General features: G+C 51.2%; 7 protein-coding genes across 7 annotated transcripts; 4 read left to right on the top strand and 3 right to left on the bottom strand.

Moving 5' to 3' along the window:
* Window positions 1–11,299: 11,299 nt before the first annotated feature.
* Window positions 11,300–11,986, top strand: LOC104340124 (histone H1.01). Its single transcript, XM_009960220.2, has one exon. The coding sequence runs from the start codon at window positions 11,300–11,302 to the stop codon at window positions 11,984–11,986; it is 687 nt and encodes a 228-aa protein (XP_009958522.2).
* Window positions 11,987–12,802: 816 nt separating this feature from the next.
* Window positions 12,803–13,206, bottom strand: LOC147416352 (histone H2A-IV). The gene has a single exon (XM_086470062.1). The coding sequence runs from the start codon at window positions 13,204–13,206 to the stop codon at window positions 12,817–12,819; it is 390 nt and encodes a 129-aa protein (XP_086326188.1). The 3' UTR covers window positions 12,803–12,816.
* Window positions 13,207–13,535: 329 nt separating this feature from the next.
* LOC104354353 (histone H2B 5) lies at window positions 13,536–14,034 on the top strand. The gene has a single exon (XM_009961241.2). The coding sequence runs from the start codon at window positions 13,569–13,571 to the stop codon at window positions 13,947–13,949; it is 381 nt and encodes a 126-aa protein (XP_009959543.2). The 5' UTR covers window positions 13,536–13,568; the 3' UTR covers window positions 13,950–14,034.
* Window positions 14,035–15,477: 1,443 nt separating this feature from the next.
* On the top strand, window positions 15,478–15,888 carry LOC147416351 (histone H3). Its single transcript, XM_086470037.1, has one exon. It carries the CDS (start codon window positions 15,478–15,480, stop codon window positions 15,886–15,888), a length of 411 nt encoding a protein of 136 aa, XP_086326163.1.
* Window positions 15,889–16,432: 544 nt separating this feature from the next.
* Window positions 16,433–16,843, bottom strand: LOC147416350 (histone H3). Its single transcript, XM_086470031.1, has one exon. It carries the CDS (start codon window positions 16,841–16,843, stop codon window positions 16,433–16,435), a length of 411 nt encoding a protein of 136 aa, XP_086326157.1.
* A 1,529-nt stretch (window positions 16,844–18,372) lies between these two features.
* LOC147416349 (histone H2B 1/2/3/4/6) lies at window positions 18,373–18,753 on the bottom strand. Its single transcript, XM_086470022.1, has one exon. It carries the CDS (start codon window positions 18,751–18,753, stop codon window positions 18,373–18,375), a length of 381 nt encoding a protein of 126 aa, XP_086326148.1.
* Window positions 18,754–19,082: 329 nt separating this feature from the next.
* LOC147416348 (histone H2A-IV) lies at window positions 19,083–19,486 on the top strand. Its single transcript, XM_086470011.1, has one exon. It carries the CDS (start codon window positions 19,083–19,085, stop codon window positions 19,470–19,472), a length of 390 nt encoding a protein of 129 aa, XP_086326137.1. The 3' UTR covers window positions 19,473–19,486.
* Window positions 19,487–19,602: the final 116 nt, after the last annotated feature.

Here is a 19,602-nt window from a genome sequence, read left to right as displayed (position 1 = left end):
AGCGCCTGCCAAAGTCTTCTCCCTAATAGACACTGGTGTGTATTGCATATTGTCCGGTAAGGAAAGCTAAGTGTCATGGAAAGAGATGGTAAGAAACAGCTGGAATCAGCATCAGAAGGCGTGGTAAAAAATAAATTAAATAATAATAATAATTAAAAAAAGAATTCCAGGCAGTATAAACCAGTTTTCCTTCAGGAGTTGCTTATCAGACTGCTTATCAGGCAGCCACAAGCGTAAGGAAACAAAAACATACGAACCACTAAGGTTAGTTTGATATCTTTCTAGACAAGAACTAAAGGATATGTTGAGCTGAAAACGAGTAAGCTGAACTCATTGTTCAGGGTGGATCTACCGATCCGATGTCAAAGGAAATGGGAACGGATCTAAGACAAAGAAAAAAATTTGCACATCTGAAGACAGGGGTTTTAGCACCCTGTTGTTGTTGCAAATCACTCTTTCTGCAGGAACAGCCCACAGAGGTATTCGGCCAGCCTGTCCTAACTTTTTGTTGTGCTTTCAGATCTTACAGAAGAACTGATTCCCTGAATACAGATTGACATTTGGAAGGGGAATTCTCGGCACCGGTTCCACGCGGTGGAAAATCCGACCCTGGGCCAGCAATGCAGAGCAAAAATGCTTTATTCGTCACACTAACTGCATACAGGCAGATTTCATTACAGTTCTGCTTGTACTTCTGCATCCAATCAGACTCTGTTTCCAGAAAGAAAACATGCTTCTTGTTGCTAGGACTTTCTTTCTCTTGCCCTTTGCCAGACTTGAAGGTGATTTGTTTGAAGATTTCACAGTCTTGCCCTCCACCCGTTGGTTTTAACCTCTTGGCTTTGGGGTGCATTTAGGCTTTACTTGGCACACCGTGCCTGTGCATCTCTGACTCTACTGGCTCCACTTTCCTGCCTTGACCTCGCCCCAGCCTCATCCCTGCAGATTCGCTCAGTAATCCAGGGCTGTGGCTGTCCCTGATCGCTGCCTCCATCCCTGTCCTACTCGTCATGTGTGGGTGTTGTGGGGCTGTGTCCTCGTTGTTGGCAGCATGGCCCTGCCTGCCCTGCTGTCCCCTCATCTCCCAGCTCACCCGCCCTTGCGGGGCAGCCCCCTCCTGATGCTCCCCCACAAACTTTGCTGAACTTGTTTGTCCACCTAGGAATGTATTTGCTGAAGTTAAATTAGACTTAATATAGAATCTCCTCCCCTTTCAAACAGCTGTCATTTATACATCTGCGCCCATCTAGTGTGTTAGTGATGGTAGCACAGATGTGAGGATTGGAGTAAAAATTCAGCCACTCCCGAGCTGTTTCTGAGACATCAGTCTTCACTGTTGATCCTGCATGGATCATTTTTTTTCTAGCTTGATATTCCATTACCTTCTCCAATACCTGATGCTGGAATAATATTAGGGAAGGTTCTCCTTGATTTGCATGAAGGTGACTTATTGCTGACTCGGAGCGACACAATTCAATATTGTATCTGCTTGTACGAATATTGGCTGCAAAGTATCATAGGTGTCAATAATTGTGTCCATCGGCCTGTTCTGACTTTCCTTCCTCTTTCCTTCTCCTACTCTTCTTCCTATCCACCTCACCCAACTGAAGGTGCCTTCTGTTCATTATTCTCCTTGTTCCTGGAACTTGCTACATATCAGCACTCTCCTGTCCCCACTCCTCCTCAGGAAGGACCATTTCTTCCTTAGAGCATGCAAGCAATGCCTGTCATTACTGAACATGTAGCATCCACCTCTTCTGCCTCATCAAATGCCCTAATCCCTGATTTGTGGTGTTGAATTGTGGTTTTGAGTTGTAGCAACTCAGCCAAGGAATGTGCTGAATATCACTGTAGTCCTAGACAGAGAGGAGAAGCTTGTGGTGGGTATTCTTAAGCACAAGAGAAGGCAATTTCTTTGTCCAACTGAACAGAGAATAGTTACCACCCTCACTACCTTGCTTCAGTTGTCTGTGTGCAGTCAGGCAATAAACGGACAAAGGAGACAGCTAGTGGCAGAAGTGACATAGTGATGCAAATACATGATATCCTGAGGAGAGAAAGACATCCCAGGGCACCTGTGAATCAAAGCTAAGCCTCATTGACCACCTGCTTCAAGTGTGCGCACACCCAAGTGATAATTGACAGCATCTTGTAGGGAAGTGGATGCTGGTGGTGGCCCCACACTTTCCTCTGCAGTGGTCCTACTGAGAAGTGGGGCAGCCAGGGCACTCATAAGCCAGTGTTAAGAGATTTTAGTTCTTTAGATTAAAAAAGTAATTTTTAAATAGAATTAATCACTTAGAGTTATAATATTGTTAACATGACTTAGTATGCTGTTTGCTTTACTGACTCAGCATGAGTAGCTAGATTTCCTGAAGCCTTAGGCTCAAGCTGCAAACTTTCACCTGGATTTACTGGACGTGTACAGAACTTGTATCTCTTCATGCAAGACAAGGCCTCCAGAACCAGCACGAACTGGAAGATAAGGAGGGTACACGCGTCAACAGCAGCTGCAACTAGTCAAGATAATGGCCTACCTGGAGATGGTGAAGGAATCAAATAATGAGTTGGGAAGTGTCAGAAGATCTGAGGCCAGAATCGCCATTGAACCAAAGGGGGTGTGAAGGCACATGAAGATCACATGAAGGGCGGATGCATTGTTTGTAAGCGTATAAATGCCCAGGGATTTCTTTGGTTGGGCCCCTCTCCGGAGGCACTCAGCTCAAGCTGACCCTGCTGCTGTACCATTCTACTAAATTATTTATTTTTACAAGACTCGATGCTGAGACTCTTCTTCAGGAAACCTAGGGTTCAGACTACACTTTTTTAACAGCCAGGTTAAGAGAAGGAATTATCAAAAATTAGGGGCGACATAGGTACATCCCACTGATTTTGCTGATCTCGTTCTGTGAGTATCCTGTGAATACTGGGCTGCATGCAGAGCAACCTTGTCAGGGAAGCTTCCAAAATAATCTGCAAGGCCTATAACTTTTTTTTGAGGAGGGAGAAGGAGGAAACAGCAGTTAGGGACTGTAGCAAAAACCCAAAGTGGCTCACTGTACAGGACAGTTTGGTTCTGCAACAAGGTGTTCCCTCACATGTTTGACACTTCTTATTTCACCTCTACAAAAACCAGACCCACACGGCTTCAGGGGAACATTTTACTCTGTAAAATTTTGCTACACCACGCAGAAGTCAAAACTAAAATTTTGTTCTCATCATCTCAAAATGCAAAGGAAAACTTGGGCATGCAGTGTAGCACCTTGGCTGAGGCTGTTTGTGGAGTGGGCAGCCTAGAAGAGAAGAGTGCTGCCTCCCTCCCCAGGGTAACCTGCAGCGGGAAGGAGCTGCTATTCCCCAATGCACAGGGCAGGCAACAGCAGTCCAGACATGCTGCATTTGGAGATTCCAGATGACACGCACAAACTCTGCAGAAGCAAGGGAAATGTTACATTCATGTGGCACTGAAATGCAGTATCTCACGTGTTCATGTTCCCCAAAAAAAGATCTCAAACCTTTACCTGAACAATTACAAATATTCGAATTAGTGATACCCAGAGTTTCCATTCTACACATCCTTCTGGTCTCCAGCTTGTGCATGCGCTTTCCAGCCAGATCATATTTTGTGTACCCTGTGACCCTCTCAGCTTATTAAAGGAATAGGTTAAGCAGAAAGGAAGAGTGCTGACTGGCTACTTTCTCTCTACCTGAATTCACATTCCCTACTGGCAAAATTAGGCTTTTTATTAAACCATTAATATACACATATAAATTCATCCCGTACAGTAACATTTTCATACATATTATATCACCCTGAAACACTAAATACTAAACAAGAAACTTTATAATTTGACTGATTGATTGCTTGATTGTTTCATCTGAACTGATTCTTGGAATTATCCCTTAACTTGGAAGTTATATAAAACTACGCAGTCTGGAATGATCACAGAATCACAGATTCACAGATCGGAAGGAGTTGGACCTCTGTAGACCATCTAGTCCCACTCCCCTGCTAAAGCAGGTTCACCTACAGCAGGTTGCACAGCACGTCCAGGCGTGTTTTGAATATCTTCAGAGGAGGAGACTTCACGGCCTCCCTGGGCAGCCTGTTCCAGTGCTCTGTCACTCTCAGAGTGAAGAAGTTTTTCCTCGTGTTCAGGGGCAACTTCCTGCGCTCCAGTTTGTGCCCATTGCCCCTTGTCCTGTCACTGGACACCACTGAAAAGAGCCCGGCCCCATCCTCTTGGCACTCACCCTTTAGATACTTATAAGCATTGATGTTATTCCTCCCCAGGTGCAGGACCCTACACTTGCCCTTACTGAACCTCATCAGGTTCCTCTCTGCCCAGCTCTCCAGCCTGTCCAGGTCTCGCTGAATGGCAGCACAGCCTTCTGGTGTGTCAGCCGCTCCTCCTAGTTTTGTATTGGCAGCAAACTTGCTGAGGGTGCACCCTGTCCCTTCATCCAGGTCATTGATGAATACATTGAGTAAGACTGGACTGACCCCTGGGGAACACCACTAGTTACAGGCCTCCAGCTGTAGACTCAGCACCACCGATCACAACTCTCTGAGCTCTGTCCTTCAGCCAGTTCTCAATCCACCTCACTGTCCACTCATCTTCCTAAGCTTACCTATGAGGATATGGTGGGAGACAGTGTCAAAAGCCCTGCTGAAGTCCAGGTAGACAACATCCACTGCTCTCCCCTCATCTACCCAGCTAGTCATGCCATTATAGGCTATCAGATTGGTCAAACATGATTTCCCCTTGGTGAATCCATGTTGACTGCTCCTGATAACCTTCTTTTCCTCCACATGCTTTAATCTGATCAAGGAGCTATTTCTCTCTCGCTTTGAACAAAAATAAAACTTTTAAAAAATCTGAATATTTTTGCAAGGAGATGATTTTAAGAAAAATCAAGAAAGTGATGTCTATGGATCCCCTTGTAATAGCTAAATTTTCTGCCTAATGCCTACCATACCTCTGGTCATGGATTTCTTATTTTAGGAGATTACTGATCTATCTGGAAATTTTAAATCTATATGAATACAAAAACCTTTTATCATGGGGAAGAGTCCTTTGCTGCAGACTGAACAGTATGCAGTCGTTACCCATTCCCTATTGAGACATGAAGTTTTCTTAGTCATGTAACGATGTGTTATGATTTAGAATGTCAAGATAAATAAATTTAAAAATAAAATTCATCATCCACTGACAAAAGACACCTCCCAAATCATCCAAAGTCTGCAATTACATCAAGGGCAGATTTGAATTGTCTTGAGTGACTCTGTGACTTCAATTATGTTTCTCATGTACCTGAAGCACCCCTAAGTCGGAATGAATTTAACTGGATCTCATATATAAAGTACGAATGCTCAGCAGCACAGGCATCAGGAAGGGCTACTTGAGAAAATATTGAAGATGCTGTGCAACCTTAGGCAGCCCAAAGTGAAAAACATGTTAATGGGGATTTGCAGCTCTAGGCTTAATGCATGACCTTGATCACCCTGTTTGAAGTACACATACATATGCTGCAGTCCTGCCTCCTCAGCTGCATCAGTGAGATGGATTCCTCCTGAGCAAACATTAAAAGTCCAGCACAGTTACAGTTCACTTGGAGGGATGAATCACAAGACTGGAGTGCTGCAATTGATGGCTATAAACTGTTCAGAAGGGACAGACAAGGAAAGAGGTGATGTGTGGGGTGTGTGTTGTCCTCTGTGTAAAAGAATTGATTGATTGCAAAAAGGTGTCTTTGAAAAAACAGTGATGAACAGTTGAGATCTTATGGGTAAAAATTAGAATCCAAGTCAACAAAGGAATCCTCATGGTTAGTATTTACTACAGGCTGCCTGATCAAGGGGAGGATGTTGACAAAGGTTTCTTACTTCAACTACAGGAAGCATCATGTTCACAGGCTCTGATCCTGCTGGGGACTTCAATCAACCTAACATCTGCTGTAAAAGCAGCACAGCAAGCTGTAAGCCATTCAGGAGACTCCTGGAACATGTTGAGGATAATTTTTTTAATCCGGGTGAAAGACAGGCCAACCAGAGGAGAAGCACTATGTGATGCTTACCAACATAAATGAACTAATTTGAGAGGTCAAGATTGGCGACAGCCTGGGCTGCAGCCTGGGCTTAGGCCCATCACCAGCTTGAGGGATATGAGCTAGGTAAAACATAAAGTCAGGACCCTGAATTTCAGTAGAGCAAACTTTCAGTTGTTTAAGGAACTAATGGATGTGACCCCCTGGGAAACTGCCCTCAAGGATAAAGGAGCAGAACAGAGCTGGCAGCTGTTTAAGGACATTTTTCTGAGAGAAAAAGTGCTCTTGATTCCTATGTGTAAGAAAGAGGGCTAGGAAGGAAGGAGACTGATACAGCTGAGTAAGGACCTTCTGGTCAAACTGAAGTGTAAGAAAGAAATGCACAGGCAGTGGAAGCAGGGACATGGGTCCTGGGAGGAATATAGGGATGCTGTCCAGGTGTGCAGGGATGGGATCAGGAAAGCTAAGGCACATCTGGTGCTGAATTTGGCCAGGAGTGTGAAGAACAATGAGAAGAGCTTCTGCAGGTACATTCATCAGAAAAGGAAGACTAAAGAAAATGTACCTTCCAATAAATAAGACAGAAGGTCTAGTAACAACTGACATGGAGAACGCTGAGGTACTCAACATTTCTTTTGCCTTAGTATTCACTGGCAATCTCTCTTCCCACACATCTCAAATCCCTGAACCTCAAGACAGGGAATGGGGGAACTGGAAAAGATCAAATTTGAGACCATCTAAGGAACCTGAACATACACAAGTCCATAGCACCTGATATGATTCACCCCAGGGTCCTGAGGGAATTGGTAGATGTAGTTACCAAGTGACTCTCCATAATATTTGAAAAGTCACAGCAGTCAGGTGAAATCCCCAGTGACTGGAGAAAAGAGAATATCACACTCATTTTAAAAACGAGTGCGATATTCCTTTATGATAGGGAATAGGTTAAAAGGAGGACACTGTGAACTACTGACCAGTCAGCCTCACCTCGATGCCTGGGAAGATCGTGGAGCAGATCCTCCTAGAAACTCTTCTGAAGCATATGGAAGACAGGGAGGTGATAGATGAGAGGATGGACTGTCAGATAAAGAACTGGCTGGATGGTCACATCCAAAGAGTTATAGTCAATGGCTCAATGTCCAATGGAAACCAGTAACAAGTACTGTCCCTCAAGGGTCTGTGACGGGACCAATATTATTTAATATCTTCATCAATGACATAGGTAGTTGGATTGAGTGCACCCTTAGCAAGCCTGTGGGTGACACCGAGATGAGTGATGCAGTTAATTCACTAGGGGGAAGAGATGCCATCCAGAAAGACCTTGACAGGCTTGAGGAGTGGGCCCATGTGAACCTCATGAAGTTCAACAAGGCCGAGTGCAAGGTCTTGTACCTGGGTTGGGGCCATCCCCAACATCAGTACAGACTTGGGGATGAACAGATTGAGAGCAGCCCTGCAGAGAAGGACTTGAAAATGCTGCTGGATGAAAAATTGTTTATGTGCCGGCACTGTGTGCTTGACACCCAGAAAGCAAATCCTATCCTGGGCCACATAAAAAGAAGCATGGCCAGCAGGTCAGTGGAGGTGATTCTCTTCCTTTGCTCTGCTCTCATGAGACTGTACCTGGAGTACTGCATCCAGCTCTGGGCTCCTCAGTACAAGAAAGGCATGGACCTGTTGGAGCAGGTCCAGAGGAGGACTGCGAAAATGATTGGAGGGCTGGAGCACCTCTCCCATGAAGAAAAGCTGAGAGAGTTCGGGTTGTTCAGCCTGCAGAAGAGAAGGCTCTGGGGAGATTTTACTGCAGCATTTCAATACATGAAGGGCACTCAAAAGAGACACAAGGCCTTTCACCACAGCCTGTAGTGACAGGGCAAGGGGCAATAGTTTTAAACTGAAAGAGGGTAGATTAGATTGATTTTAAGGAAGAAATTCTTCATGGTGAAGGTGGTGGGACACACTGGAACAGGTTGCCTGGAGAACTTGTTGATGCCTCGTAAGTGGAAGTTTTCGAAGTCAGGTTGGATGCTGCTTTGAGCAACCTGGTCCAGTGAAAGATGTCTGTGCCCATGACGAGCGGTTGGTCTAGATAATCTCTGAAGGTCCCTTCCAACCCAAACCATTCTAGGATACTATAGGACACCAAGTTGCACGGGCTCAAAAGATAGACATTCATGAAAGCATTTATCCAATACCAGAATAGGAGAAAAATGAGTCCTTGCATTTCTGACCAAAGTTCTGAAAAATTTCTGTCACATCTGTCTTGGTTTGAAAGACAGGTGTCTGCGGAGGAAGGCAGGAGCCTCCCTTGAAATGGAAAGTGCAACCCCCTTCCCTCCAAATTATTATAATTTTGAAATTAACGGGCCTTCAGGCAAAGATATGGGGAATAGGAATAACAGTTCTTTACTAATATATATATATATATATATATATATAACACAAGGCAGGGAAAAAACAAACAACCCACTGGTTTACACTGACAGAGTCAGAAATATAACCTGACACCCTGTTAGGGTGGCAGTAGCAGTCTGATAAGATGCTGGCTGCAGTCCTCCTGAAGCGATGGATGTAGTGCTGTGGAAGCAGCAATCAGGTAAAAGAGTCTGGTCTTCCTCCGAAGGTCCAGTGGTAGGTAGGTAGCTCTTGTCCTCTGGAACTCCAGTGGGGGAAAAACTCCTCTGGAAATCCAGTGGAAGAAGGCTGCTAGGGTGTTGGAGATCTCAGTTTTTATTTGGCATGGACTGCTTGGCTCCTTCCCCCCGGGCGGAGCGTCTCACAATGGGATGGCATTCCTTGATGGGCCATTAACAGGGGATAGTCCAGGAGCGAGTTATCGATGGGTCAGGCGATAAGGTATTGTTGTGCCCATTAACAGGAGATAGTCCAGAGGGGGGAGGCAGGGAGCACCGCCCCACCTGGTCTCAACAGCTCCTGAAGATGGTAATAGAATACTTTTTTTTTTCCTTTTGGCACATTTTACACTGTAACCTAGGACAACATCCAAATATCCCGGTCCACTGTGAGCAGTACCTTCTACCCTTCGTATCTCAATAAATGTTCTGTTTGCCTGACTATTTTTTTTCAGGGAAAAAACAGGAGGTAGAAGTCATTCTGACTTTTACCGAGTACATAATTGTATAAAGCTTCATATCAGAAAAAAAAAATGTTAAGATCTTTTTTTATTGAAGATAATATTTGAAATAAGTAATGAACTTTTTTTAATAAGGTTGACCATTAAACTGAAGGAATTAAAGGGCACTTACAGAATTATTTCCTCCTTTGTCTCTTCAACCCAATAATATTTGCAAGATCTCTTTGTATTTCCTCCTTTGCTGAGCTTAAAACTAAATTAAAAAAAAAAATATTAAAAAGTCCAGATGTGTGGTCAAAACTTGGAGGACCAGAAAAATGAGCTTTTAGGAAAGCGTATAGACTGTTCCAGGACTGCGCTGCTACATCAGGTTTTTGGAAGAAGGATAGAAGCCTAGCCTAAACCCAGAAAAATGCATTTGCAAAGGATCAAAATAATTTAGAGGTAAAGGTACTAGTGGACTGACTCTGGTGTGAGTGAACAGAATGGAGCAAGATACAGAATTTGAAGGAAATATATATGCTACACAACTAACACACAGAAATTTCTCCTTGATGTCGTGTGTCCTTCCTGACAGATTCACTTCTGTGACAATATAGTTCACAACCCACAGTCTACAGTGTAGTCAGCGGGTGAAACCACTATGAAATATAGCATCAGTACAGACGTTGGCTCCAAATTCGCATGGCCTTCTGTTTTTATACTCTCACATATGATGTTCTTCTGCTGTTTGCCTTCTCTAGACAAAAGCCCTTCTGAAATGCTACCACATGTTTTGGCAGTTGTTCACACCTAAGGTGCACCCTAGCCATGGTAAACCAGCAGCACTGACAAGCTCTTAAAACTGACCCCACCATCATCAAAACTCCACGAGACAGTGTGTGATATTACATTATCAAAATAAAAAGTGAAATAAAACCAATTACTTCATTGTCAATAATATGAAATAATCACCAGGATCTGCTTTCCCATATTGTACTACATGCTTTTGAACATGGCACTCCTCTATTCAACTCATCACAGGAAAAAAATATTTTATTTGTATTCAGTTTGTCCCACATCACAAAACTCCATGGGCTGGAAAAAGCCGTGCCCTAGTTCATCTTGGCAGTTCTGCAGACATAATTGTTTGATTAAGCCACTTGATTCTATTTTATTAAAGAAATGCCTGCAGCCTTACTGCTGCTTTTCATAAAGAAAACATGCACGCCATATTTTGATAATTTTTTTTTGCACAACTGCTGATTCTGGCTGACAAAATGCCTGAAGTATAGTGTAAAAAGTAAGAACAAAAATACCCTGTCTTAAAATAAGAACATACAAATGGAAGTGTTTACCTATTGTGCTTAATCAAAATAAGTATTTTGAAGAAAAAAATGGGAATATATTTCTTCAAAAGATTAATACAAGGATGCAGAAAACTGAGGGGAAACAGTGAAAGAGCTTCTGTATGTTCTTATGAGATGTCGAAGGTACTGGCTGATTTAAGAGAGCTGTTTGTTCACATTAATGTTTCTGGTGAAAACCATCTTTCTTTTACTTTTTATTAGCTCCGAGTAGAGCTAAATAGGGCACTACGTCCAAAGGTTTCATTATTTTTAAGAGATTAAGCCGTATTACGGGAAACAACTCATAACCCAGATTCAGAGCTGACCGGCTACCTTGTGTTACTTGCTTCCTTTCAAAGCTAATTTACCCTAAGAAAATGTCTCGAGAATAGCTCCATTTTGCACTACCTTGATGAAAAACCGTCTCAGGAACATGAATCTGCGGCCACTGTGACAGTGCTGTCAGAAGCAAAGTTTTAATTCAAAAGGAAAAATAAAAATCTCACTGTCCGGCTCATCACACAATCCCCAAACTCAGAGATTATTGCCTTGCCTGAAATTTATTTTAAGTCTCAGATAAAAGAAACGCCGAAAGACAAAAATGTATTCTGTCCCCAGCAAGAATGCTAAGAAATGGGGTGCCACGGTCCCGGTTTTTTTATGAAAAACACACTTTTTTGAGAAGGAAGAAACACAAGCCGAGCGGCAGAGCGCGGAGCGGCGGGGCGGGGCGGGCTCGGCAACGCACCAATCAGCGCCCGCAGCGCTGCTATAAATGGGGGCGCCGCCGCAGTCGCTACAGCCGCCGTGCTACCGTCCGACCGGCGTCATGTCCGAGACCGCTCCCGCCCCGGCTGCTGAGGCAGCGCCTGCTGCCGCTGCACCAGCCCCCGCCGCCAAGGCCGCCGCCAAGAAGCCGAAGAAGGCGGCGGGCACCTCCAAAGCCCGCAAGCCCGCGGGCCCCAGCGTCACCGAGCTGATCACCAAGGCTGTGTCTGCCTCCAAGGAGCGCAAGGGGCTCTCCCTCGCCGCGCTCAAGAAGGCGTTGGCCGCCGGCGGCTACGATGTGGAGAAGAACAACAGCCGTATCAAGCTGGGGCTTAAGAGTCTCGTCAGCAAAGGCACTCTGGTGCAGACCAAGGGCACCGGCGCTTCCGGCTCTTTTCGCCTCAGTAAGAAGCCCGGAGAAGTGAAAGAGAAAGCTCCTAAGAAGCGGGTAGCTGCAGCGAAGCCCAAGAAGCCGGCGGCCAAGAAGCCCGCCAGCGCCGCCAAGAAGCCCAAGAAAGCGGTGACAGCGAAGAAGAGCCCCAAGAAAGCCAAGAAACCGGCGGCTGCTGCGACGAAGAAGGCGGCCAAGAGCCCCAAGAAGGTAACCAAGGCTGCCAAGTCGAAGAAGGCTGCGGCAGCAGCGAAGAGCCCGGCCAAGGCGAAGGCGGTGAAGCCCAAGGCGGCCAAGCCGAAGGCGGCCAAGCCCAAAGCGGCCAAGGCGAAGAAGGCAGCGCCCAAAAAGAAGTAAGCGCCTGTCGAAGGAAATTCCTGCTCCGCACTTAAACCCAACGGCTCTTTTAAGAGCCACCCAAATTTTCTCAAAAAGGGCTGAAATAAGGGTTTTTCCCTCCCACACGCCTTATTTTAATGTAAGGAAATAGTGAAAGCGGCTTTTCAGCTTTCGAGTCTGTCCCTTACAGAAGATCATAAAGTGTGTGCCGAAACGGGGGAACTTAACGGCTCTGTGAGCAGCCCTTGGTGCTGCTCTAACCCTGGTCTTGCTGTAATACTGGGGAGAGAGACTCCTTTGAAGATAGACATTGCTTCAAAGCGGCTTAAGTACTTAAGACACCTGAGATTTAGTCCTTTGTTTTTAAACACGGTTCCATTGCCAGTACTTAACGCTTTTCTTTCTGCATCCGTATTATGCGACTATGTGAGAGAGGAAGCGGAGGGGAGGGACGGGGAGAGTTTTTCCCTGCAACCAGCTTGTTCACCCCAGGGTTAAGATGGATCGGGACGGGGAAAAGTTCATTTTGAAAGTCGAACTGAAAGATCGGCATCACTAAGCACTGGTCATGAGACCACAGAGGATCAAAAAATTGATCTCGCCTGTACACAGCAAGAGTTTTAAAAATCTACAGCACAGCATTTGAAAAACAGAATTAACTAATGCGAGACTTTATTTTTTTCAGTAAGACAAATATAATCCAGTAAAACAAATAAATCTATTAAGTGTTCACTAAGTGCTCCAAGCAGGCTTAAAGCAATTTAGCTCTTTAGTGATCTAGTGGGTGGCTCTGAAAAGAGCCTTTGGGTTTCTGTGGGGAAAACTTCCCGGGTGTTGTTCTTGAGCGTTCACTTGGCTTTAGCCTTGTGGCTGTCGGTCTTCTTGGGCAGCAGCACGGCCTGGATGTTGGGCAGCACTCCGCCCTGCGCGATCGTCACCTTGCCCAGCAGCTTGTTGAGCTCCTCGTCGTTGCGGATGGCCAGCTGCAGGTGGCGCGGGATGATGCGCGTCTTCTTGTTGTCGCGGGCCGCGTTGCCCGCCAGCTCCAGGATCTCGGCCGTCAGGTACTCCAGCACGGCCGCCAGGTACACCGGGGCGCCGGCGCCTACTCGCTCCGCGTAGTTGCCTTTGCGCAGCAGCCGGTGCACGCGGCCCACGGGGAACTGCAGCCCGGCCCGCGACGAGCGCGACTTGGCCTTGGCCCGCGCCTTCCCACCCTGCTTTCCGCGGCCAGACATCGCAGAGCCTCCGACAACCAACACCAAGCACAGATCCGCCGAAACGCAGACTTACACCTAGCCGCGCCCGCCCGCCCGCTCATATACGGCTCCGGCGGAGTGGCGGCGCTTTCGCTGATAGGCTGCGCAGGAGGTGCTGTTCCGGCAGCCAATGGGAACGCGAATCGAGAGGCGTCCAATGGCGAAGCTTAGTGGGGCGTGACGATCTGAAGTAAAGCTTCCAACCAATGGCAACGTGACGCTGTCGAGCCCCTGCTTTGCATAGCGCCGCTATAAAAGCGGCTCCCGCGGGCGGCAGAGCTACCCAGTGCTTTGCAAGCACTGCGATTGTTGGTGTCTGTGAGAGACGCGCGTTGGCTGCGATGCCTGAGCCGGCCAAGTCAGCCCCTGCGCCCAAGAAGGGCTCCAAGAAAGCTGTCACTAAGACGCAGAAGAAGGGCGACAAGAAGCGGCGCAAGAGCCGCAAGGAGAGCTACTCGATCTACGTGTACAAGGTGCTGAAGCAGGTGCACCCCGACACGGGCATCTCGTCCAAGGCCATGGGCATCATGAACTCCTTTGTCAACGACATCTTCGAGCGCATCGCCGGCGAGGCCTCGCGCCTGGCGCACTACAACAAGCGCTCCACCATCACCTCGCGGGAGATCCAGACGGCCGTGCGGCTCCTGCTGCCCGGCGAGCTGGCCAAGCACGCCGTCTCCGAGGGCACCAAGGCCGTCACCAAGTACACCAGCTCCAAGTAAGCTGCCTCTGTGCCCGTGCCGCACCTGCTCGACCCAAAGGCTCTTTTAAGAGCCACCCACCTTTTCAGTAAATGAGCTGTGATGCCGTGGTGACTTGTTCTTGACTGTCCTAGCTTCTTCCCGGGAAAAGAGCAGCAACAGCAGAAAAACGCTGTTAGTTGTATGGAACGCGGGAGGTACCCGTTTGCGGTAAACAGTGTATCCTAGTGGAGCAGAGAACGCTCACGATTCGCTAAAAGTACCTGGGAGCCCGCTCTGCTTTGGTGTCCGGTTTGAGGGTGGGGGATTGAACAGACAGACAGTATAAGCGTTCCCTTGAAACAGGCGTGTTCCGGAGAAGCGGTCTTTGCTCTGTTTCCCCGTGAGGCGCTCTAACGGAATGGGGATACATGGAAAGCACAGGCGGTTCGCGATGACCGCGTGCTTTCGCTTTTCAGCAAAAAAGCTCCAGGCTGCACAGACCCCCTCTCCATTAGCGTCCTCGCGGGCGACGGGAGGGGAAGCGATGCGGGGCGCCCCATGGCGTTCTCAGCCCCGCTGCCGTCCCGAGCATAGTCTCCCCCCCTCCCCAGCGCTCTTCCCGGGGTCTCGCCCGCTCACCTTCCACGACTCTATTCCCCCGCGCCCCGTAAATCCCGTAGCCGAGCAGCCCACGGGAGCGGGGCGCGGGCGGGTAGACTGAGAGCACTGAGAGCCGCGCAGCCGCCGGGCTCGGTCCGACCTGAGTGAGGACTGCGCGGCGCTCGCTCCCCGGAGGGCGGGCCGGGCCCGGCGCAGCTCCCGGGACGGCGGCGATTGGTCGCGGTGGCGCTCGCGGCTCGGAGCCCGTCCTCGCTTCACCAGGGCGCGCTCCTCTGGAAACAGCCGGGCGAGCAGCCGGGAAACGCTCGCCTTACGTGAAAGGCCGCCTGCCGCCCGCGCCTACAGCGTTCCTGCCGCCGCCTGGAGCTGAACGCTGTTACTCAGCGGGAGGAAAGAGCGAGCGGGCGAGCACTCGGGGGACACGGAGGCTGCCGAAGGTGAAGGAGCTCTAGCCGGCAGTCCGGGTGCCGGGGGAGGTGGGCCGTGAGGGGGAGCGGGTTTAGAAGAGGCCGAGCCGTGGGCGGCGGGACTCTGCTACACCGGTCACCTATGGTGGTTTCTGCCGCCTTCCCGCCGCCCAAACCGCCGTTCGTGGGGACGGCCCGCGCGCTTCTCCTTAGACAGCCAGGGAGCCGGCGCTAAAGCGCCTGGAGGTCCGCGAAAGAGCGAGCGGCCGGGCCGGGCAGGCCGTGGCGGGAGGGGGAAGGGCGGGCCGGTTCGCCGGCGCCGGAGGGGGCGGGGCGGGGGAAGGGCGGGGCGGGGGAAGGGCGGGTTTCCCCACCAGCGAGGCGCGGGCTTTTCGAATGCTCGCCGTCGTCCAATGGCAGCCGGTCTCTCGCGGACGGCCAATCGGCGGGGCCCTTCGGCTATAAATACCGCCGCGGCGGAGCCGCTGCTACGGCTCGGTGTGCGCAGAGGTTGAGAGCGTTGGTGTGAGTGCGGAGCGATGGCGCGCACGAAGCAGACGGCGCGTAAGTCGACGGGCGGGAAGGCGCCCCGCAAGCAGCTGGCCACCAAGGCGGCCCGCAAGAGCGCGCCGGCCACGGGCGGCGTGAAGAAGCCGCACCGGTACCGGCCCGGCACGGTGGCGCTGCGCGAGATCCGGCGCTACCAGAAGTCGACGGAGCTGCTGATCCGCAAGCTGCCCTTCCAGCGCCTGGTGCGCGAGATCGCGCAGGACTTCAAGACCGACCTGCGCTTCCAGAGCTCGGCCGTGATGGCGCTGCAGGAGGCGAGCGAGGCCTACCTGGTGGGGCTCTTCGAGGACACCAACCTCTGCGCCATCCACGCCAAGCGTGTCACCATCATGCCCAAGGACATCCAGCTGGCCCGCCGCATCCGCGGCGAGCGCGCTTAAGCCTGAGCCTCCTGTTGCAACCGTTTCCCGGTTCTGGCAGTCACCGAGGCAGCCCACACAGACCCAAAGGCTCTTTTAAGAGCCACTCCATGCACAATGAAAGGAGCTGTAATACTTAAGAATTCAGACAATACTCATAATGAACAGTACTTAATATCTAAGGCATTAGTGTGGGGTTTTTTTTCAGTATGTCTTGGAACTTTAGCCACCTTAAACACCTATTCTACTTCACGCCGTATAAAAGACTGAATTTTCAGATACTTTGAGAATAAAGCCGCTATTTACTTTCCGGACTGAGAAATGCTGAGTGACTGGGGTTTTGGGTTATCACCAAATCAAGAATGAATGGGATATCAAGGAAATCTCTTATGGAAGTAAGTGTTAATGTCACAAAGCTTTTTTTTTTTTTTTTTTTTAACAGGTTGCAAAGTATTACAGCTCCTTTCATTGTGCATGGAGTGGCTCTTAAAAGAGCCTTTGGGTCTGTGTGGGCTGCCTCGGTGACTGCCAGAACCGGGAAACGGTTGCAACAGGAGGCTCAGGCTTAAGCGCGCTCGCCGCGGATGCGGCGGGCCAGCTGGATGTCCTTGGGCATGATGGTGACACGCTTGGCGTGGATGGCGCAGAGGTTGGTGTCCTCGAAGAGCCCCACCAGGTAGGCCTCGCTCGCCTCCTGCAGCGCCATCACGGCCGAGCTCTGGAAGCGCAGGTCGGTCTTGAAGTCCTGCGCGATCTCGCGCACCAGGCGCTGGAAGGGCAGCTTGCGGATCAGCAGCTCCGTCGACTTCTGGTAGCGCCGGATCTCGCGCAGCGCCACCGTGCCGGGCCGGTACCGGTGCGGCTTCTTCACGCCGCCCGTGGCCGGCGCGCTCTTGCGGGCCGCCTTGGTGGCCAGCTGCTTGCGGGGCGCCTTCCCGCCCGTCGACTTACGCGCCGTCTGCTTCGTGCGCGCCATCGCTCCGCACTCACACCAACGCTCTCAACCTCTGCGCACACCGAGCCGTAGCAGCGGCTCCGCCGCGGCGGTATTTATAGCCGAAGGGCCCCGCCGATTGGCCGTCCGCGAGAGACCGGCTGCCATTGGACGACGGCGAGCATTCGAAAAGCCCGCGCCTCGCTGGTGGGGAAACCCGCCCTTCCCCCGCCCCGCCCTTCCCCCGCCCCGCCCCCTCCGGCGCCGGCGAACCGGCCCGCCCTTCCCCCTCCCGCCACGGCCTGCCCGGCCCGGCCGCTCGCTCTTTCGCGGACCTCCAGGCGCTTTAGCGCCGGCTCCCTGGCTGTCTAAGGAGAAGCGCGCGGGCCGTCCCCACGAACGGCGGTTTGGGCGGCGGGAAGGCGGCAGAAACCACCATAGGTGACCGGTGTAGCAGAGTCCCGCCGCCCACGGCTCGGCCTCTTCTAAACCCGCTCCCCCTCACGGCCCACCTCCCCCGGCACCCGGACTGCCGGCTAGAGCTCCTTCACCTTCGGCAGCCTCCGTGTCCCCCGAGTGCTCGCCCGCTCGCTCTTTCCTCCCGCTGAGTAACAGCGTTCAGCTCCAGGCGGCGGCAGGAACGCTGTAGGCGCGGGCGGCAGGCGGCCTTTCACGTAAGGCGAGCGTTTCCCGGCTGCTCGCCCGGCTGTTTCCAGAGGAGCGCGCCCTGGTGAAGCGAGGACGGGCTCCGAGCCGCGAGCGCCACCGCGACCAATCGCCGCCGTCCCGGGAGCTGCGCCGGGCCCGGCCCGCCCTCCGGGGAGCGAGCGCCGCGCAGTCCTCACTCAGGTCGGACCGAGCCCGGCGGCTGCGCGGCTCTCAGTGCTCTCAGTCTACCCGCCCGCGCCCCGCTCCCGTGGGCTGCTCGGCTACGGGATTTACGGGGCGCGGGGGAATAGAGTCGTGGAAGGTGAGCGGGCGAGACCCCGGGAAGAGCGCTGGGGAGGGGGGGAGACTATGCTCGGGACGGCAGCGGGGCTGAGAACGCCATGGGGCGCCCCGCATCGCTTCCCCTCCCGTCGCCCGCGAGGACGCTAATGGAGAGGGGGTCTGTGCAGCCTGGAGCTTTTTTGCTGAAAAGCGAAAGCACGCGGTCATCGCGAACCGCCTGTGCTTTCCATGTATCCCCATTCCGTTAGAGCGCCTCACGGGGAAACAGAGCAAAGACCGCTTCTCCGGAACACGCCTGTTTCAAGGGAACGCTTATACTGTCTGTCTGTTCAATCCCCCACCCTCAAACCGGACACCAAAGCAGAGCGGGCTCCCAGGTACTTTTAGCGAATCGTGAGCGTTCTCTGCTCCACTAGGATACACTGTTTACTGCAAACGGGTACCTCCCGCGTTCCATACAACTAACAGCGTTTTTCTGCTGTTGCTGCTCTTTTCCCGGGAAGAAGCTAGGACAGTCAAGAACAAGTCACCACGGCATCACAGCTCATTTACTGAAAAGGTGGGTGGCTCTTAAAAGAGCCTTTGGGTCGAGCAGGTGCGGCACAGGGCACAGAGGCAGCTTACTTGGAGCTGGTGTACTTGGTGACGGCCTTGGTGCCCTCGGAGACGGCGTGCTTGGCCAGCTCGCCGGGCAGCAGGAGCCGCACGGCCGTCTGGATCTCCCGCGAGGTGATGGTGGAGCGCTTGTTGTAGTGCGCCAGGCGCGAGGCCTCGCCGGCGATGCGCTCGAAGATGTCGTTGACAAAGGAGTTCATGATGCCCATGGCCTTGGACGAGATGCCCGTGTCGGGGTGCACCTGCTTCAGCACCTTGTACACGTAGATCGAGTAGCTCTCCTTGCGGCTCTTCTTGCGCTTCTTGTCGCCCTTCTTCTGCGTCTTAGTGACAGCTTTCTTGGAGCCCTTCTTGGGCGCAGGGGCTGACTTGGCTGGCTCGGGCATTATAATCAAGCTTTCGCTACACTCCTGCTAAGAACAACCGCGTTCGTCAGCGTAAAACAAGCGTGAGCGACCTCCTTTTTGTAGCGACGGTATGCAAATTTCGGTCTCCTCTAGCGTTAGTTTTTATTGGCTGAGTGAGGGGTTTACAGTCACAGCTCTCAATAGTTCATCGTCATTGGTTAGTATTCAATCCACGTTCCTATTGGCTGGTTTCTCATTGTCCACCTTATCAGCCTATCGAAATTCGCTCTTTTCGTTGAGAAGGGATATAAGGACGAGCTGCGGAGCGGCTCGTATTTTTTCTTGCTTTAGAGCACTGAGTTGTTGCCATGTCCGGCCGCGGGAAGCAGGGCGGGAAAGCGCGGGCCAAGGCCAAGTCGCGCTCGTCGCGGGCCGGGCTGCAGTTCCCCGTGGGCCGCGTGCACCGGCTGCTGCGCAAGGGCAACTACGCGGAGCGGGTGGGCGCCGGCGCCCCGGTGTACCTGGCGGCCGTGCTGGAGTACCTGACGGCCGAGATCCTGGAGCTGGCGGGCAACGCGGCCCGCGACAACAAGAAGACGCGCATCATCCCGCGCCACCTGCAGCTGGCCATCCGCAACGACGAGGAGCTCAACAAGCTGCTGGGCAAGGTGACGATCGCGCAGGGCGGAGTGCTGCCCAACATCCAGGCCGTGCTGCTGCCCAAGAAGACCGACAGCCACAAGGCTAAAGCCAAGTGAACGCTCAAGAACAACACCCGGGGAGTTCTCCCCACAGAAACCCAAAGGCTCTTTTCAGAGCCACCATCAAATTCAGAAAAAGAGCTTGAGTTTCATTAAATAATATTAGCAAAAGAGCCACCCGCCTATT

The sequence above is a fragment of the Leptosomus discolor genome, chromosome 1 (genome assembly GCF_034619465.1).
Source record: "Leptosomus discolor isolate bLepDis1 chromosome 1, bLepDis1.hap2, whole genome shotgun sequence".
NCBI lineage: Eukaryota > Metazoa > Chordata > Aves > Leptosomiformes > Leptosomidae > Leptosomus > Leptosomus discolor.
This window is presented reverse-complemented; position numbering and strand designations above follow the sequence as displayed.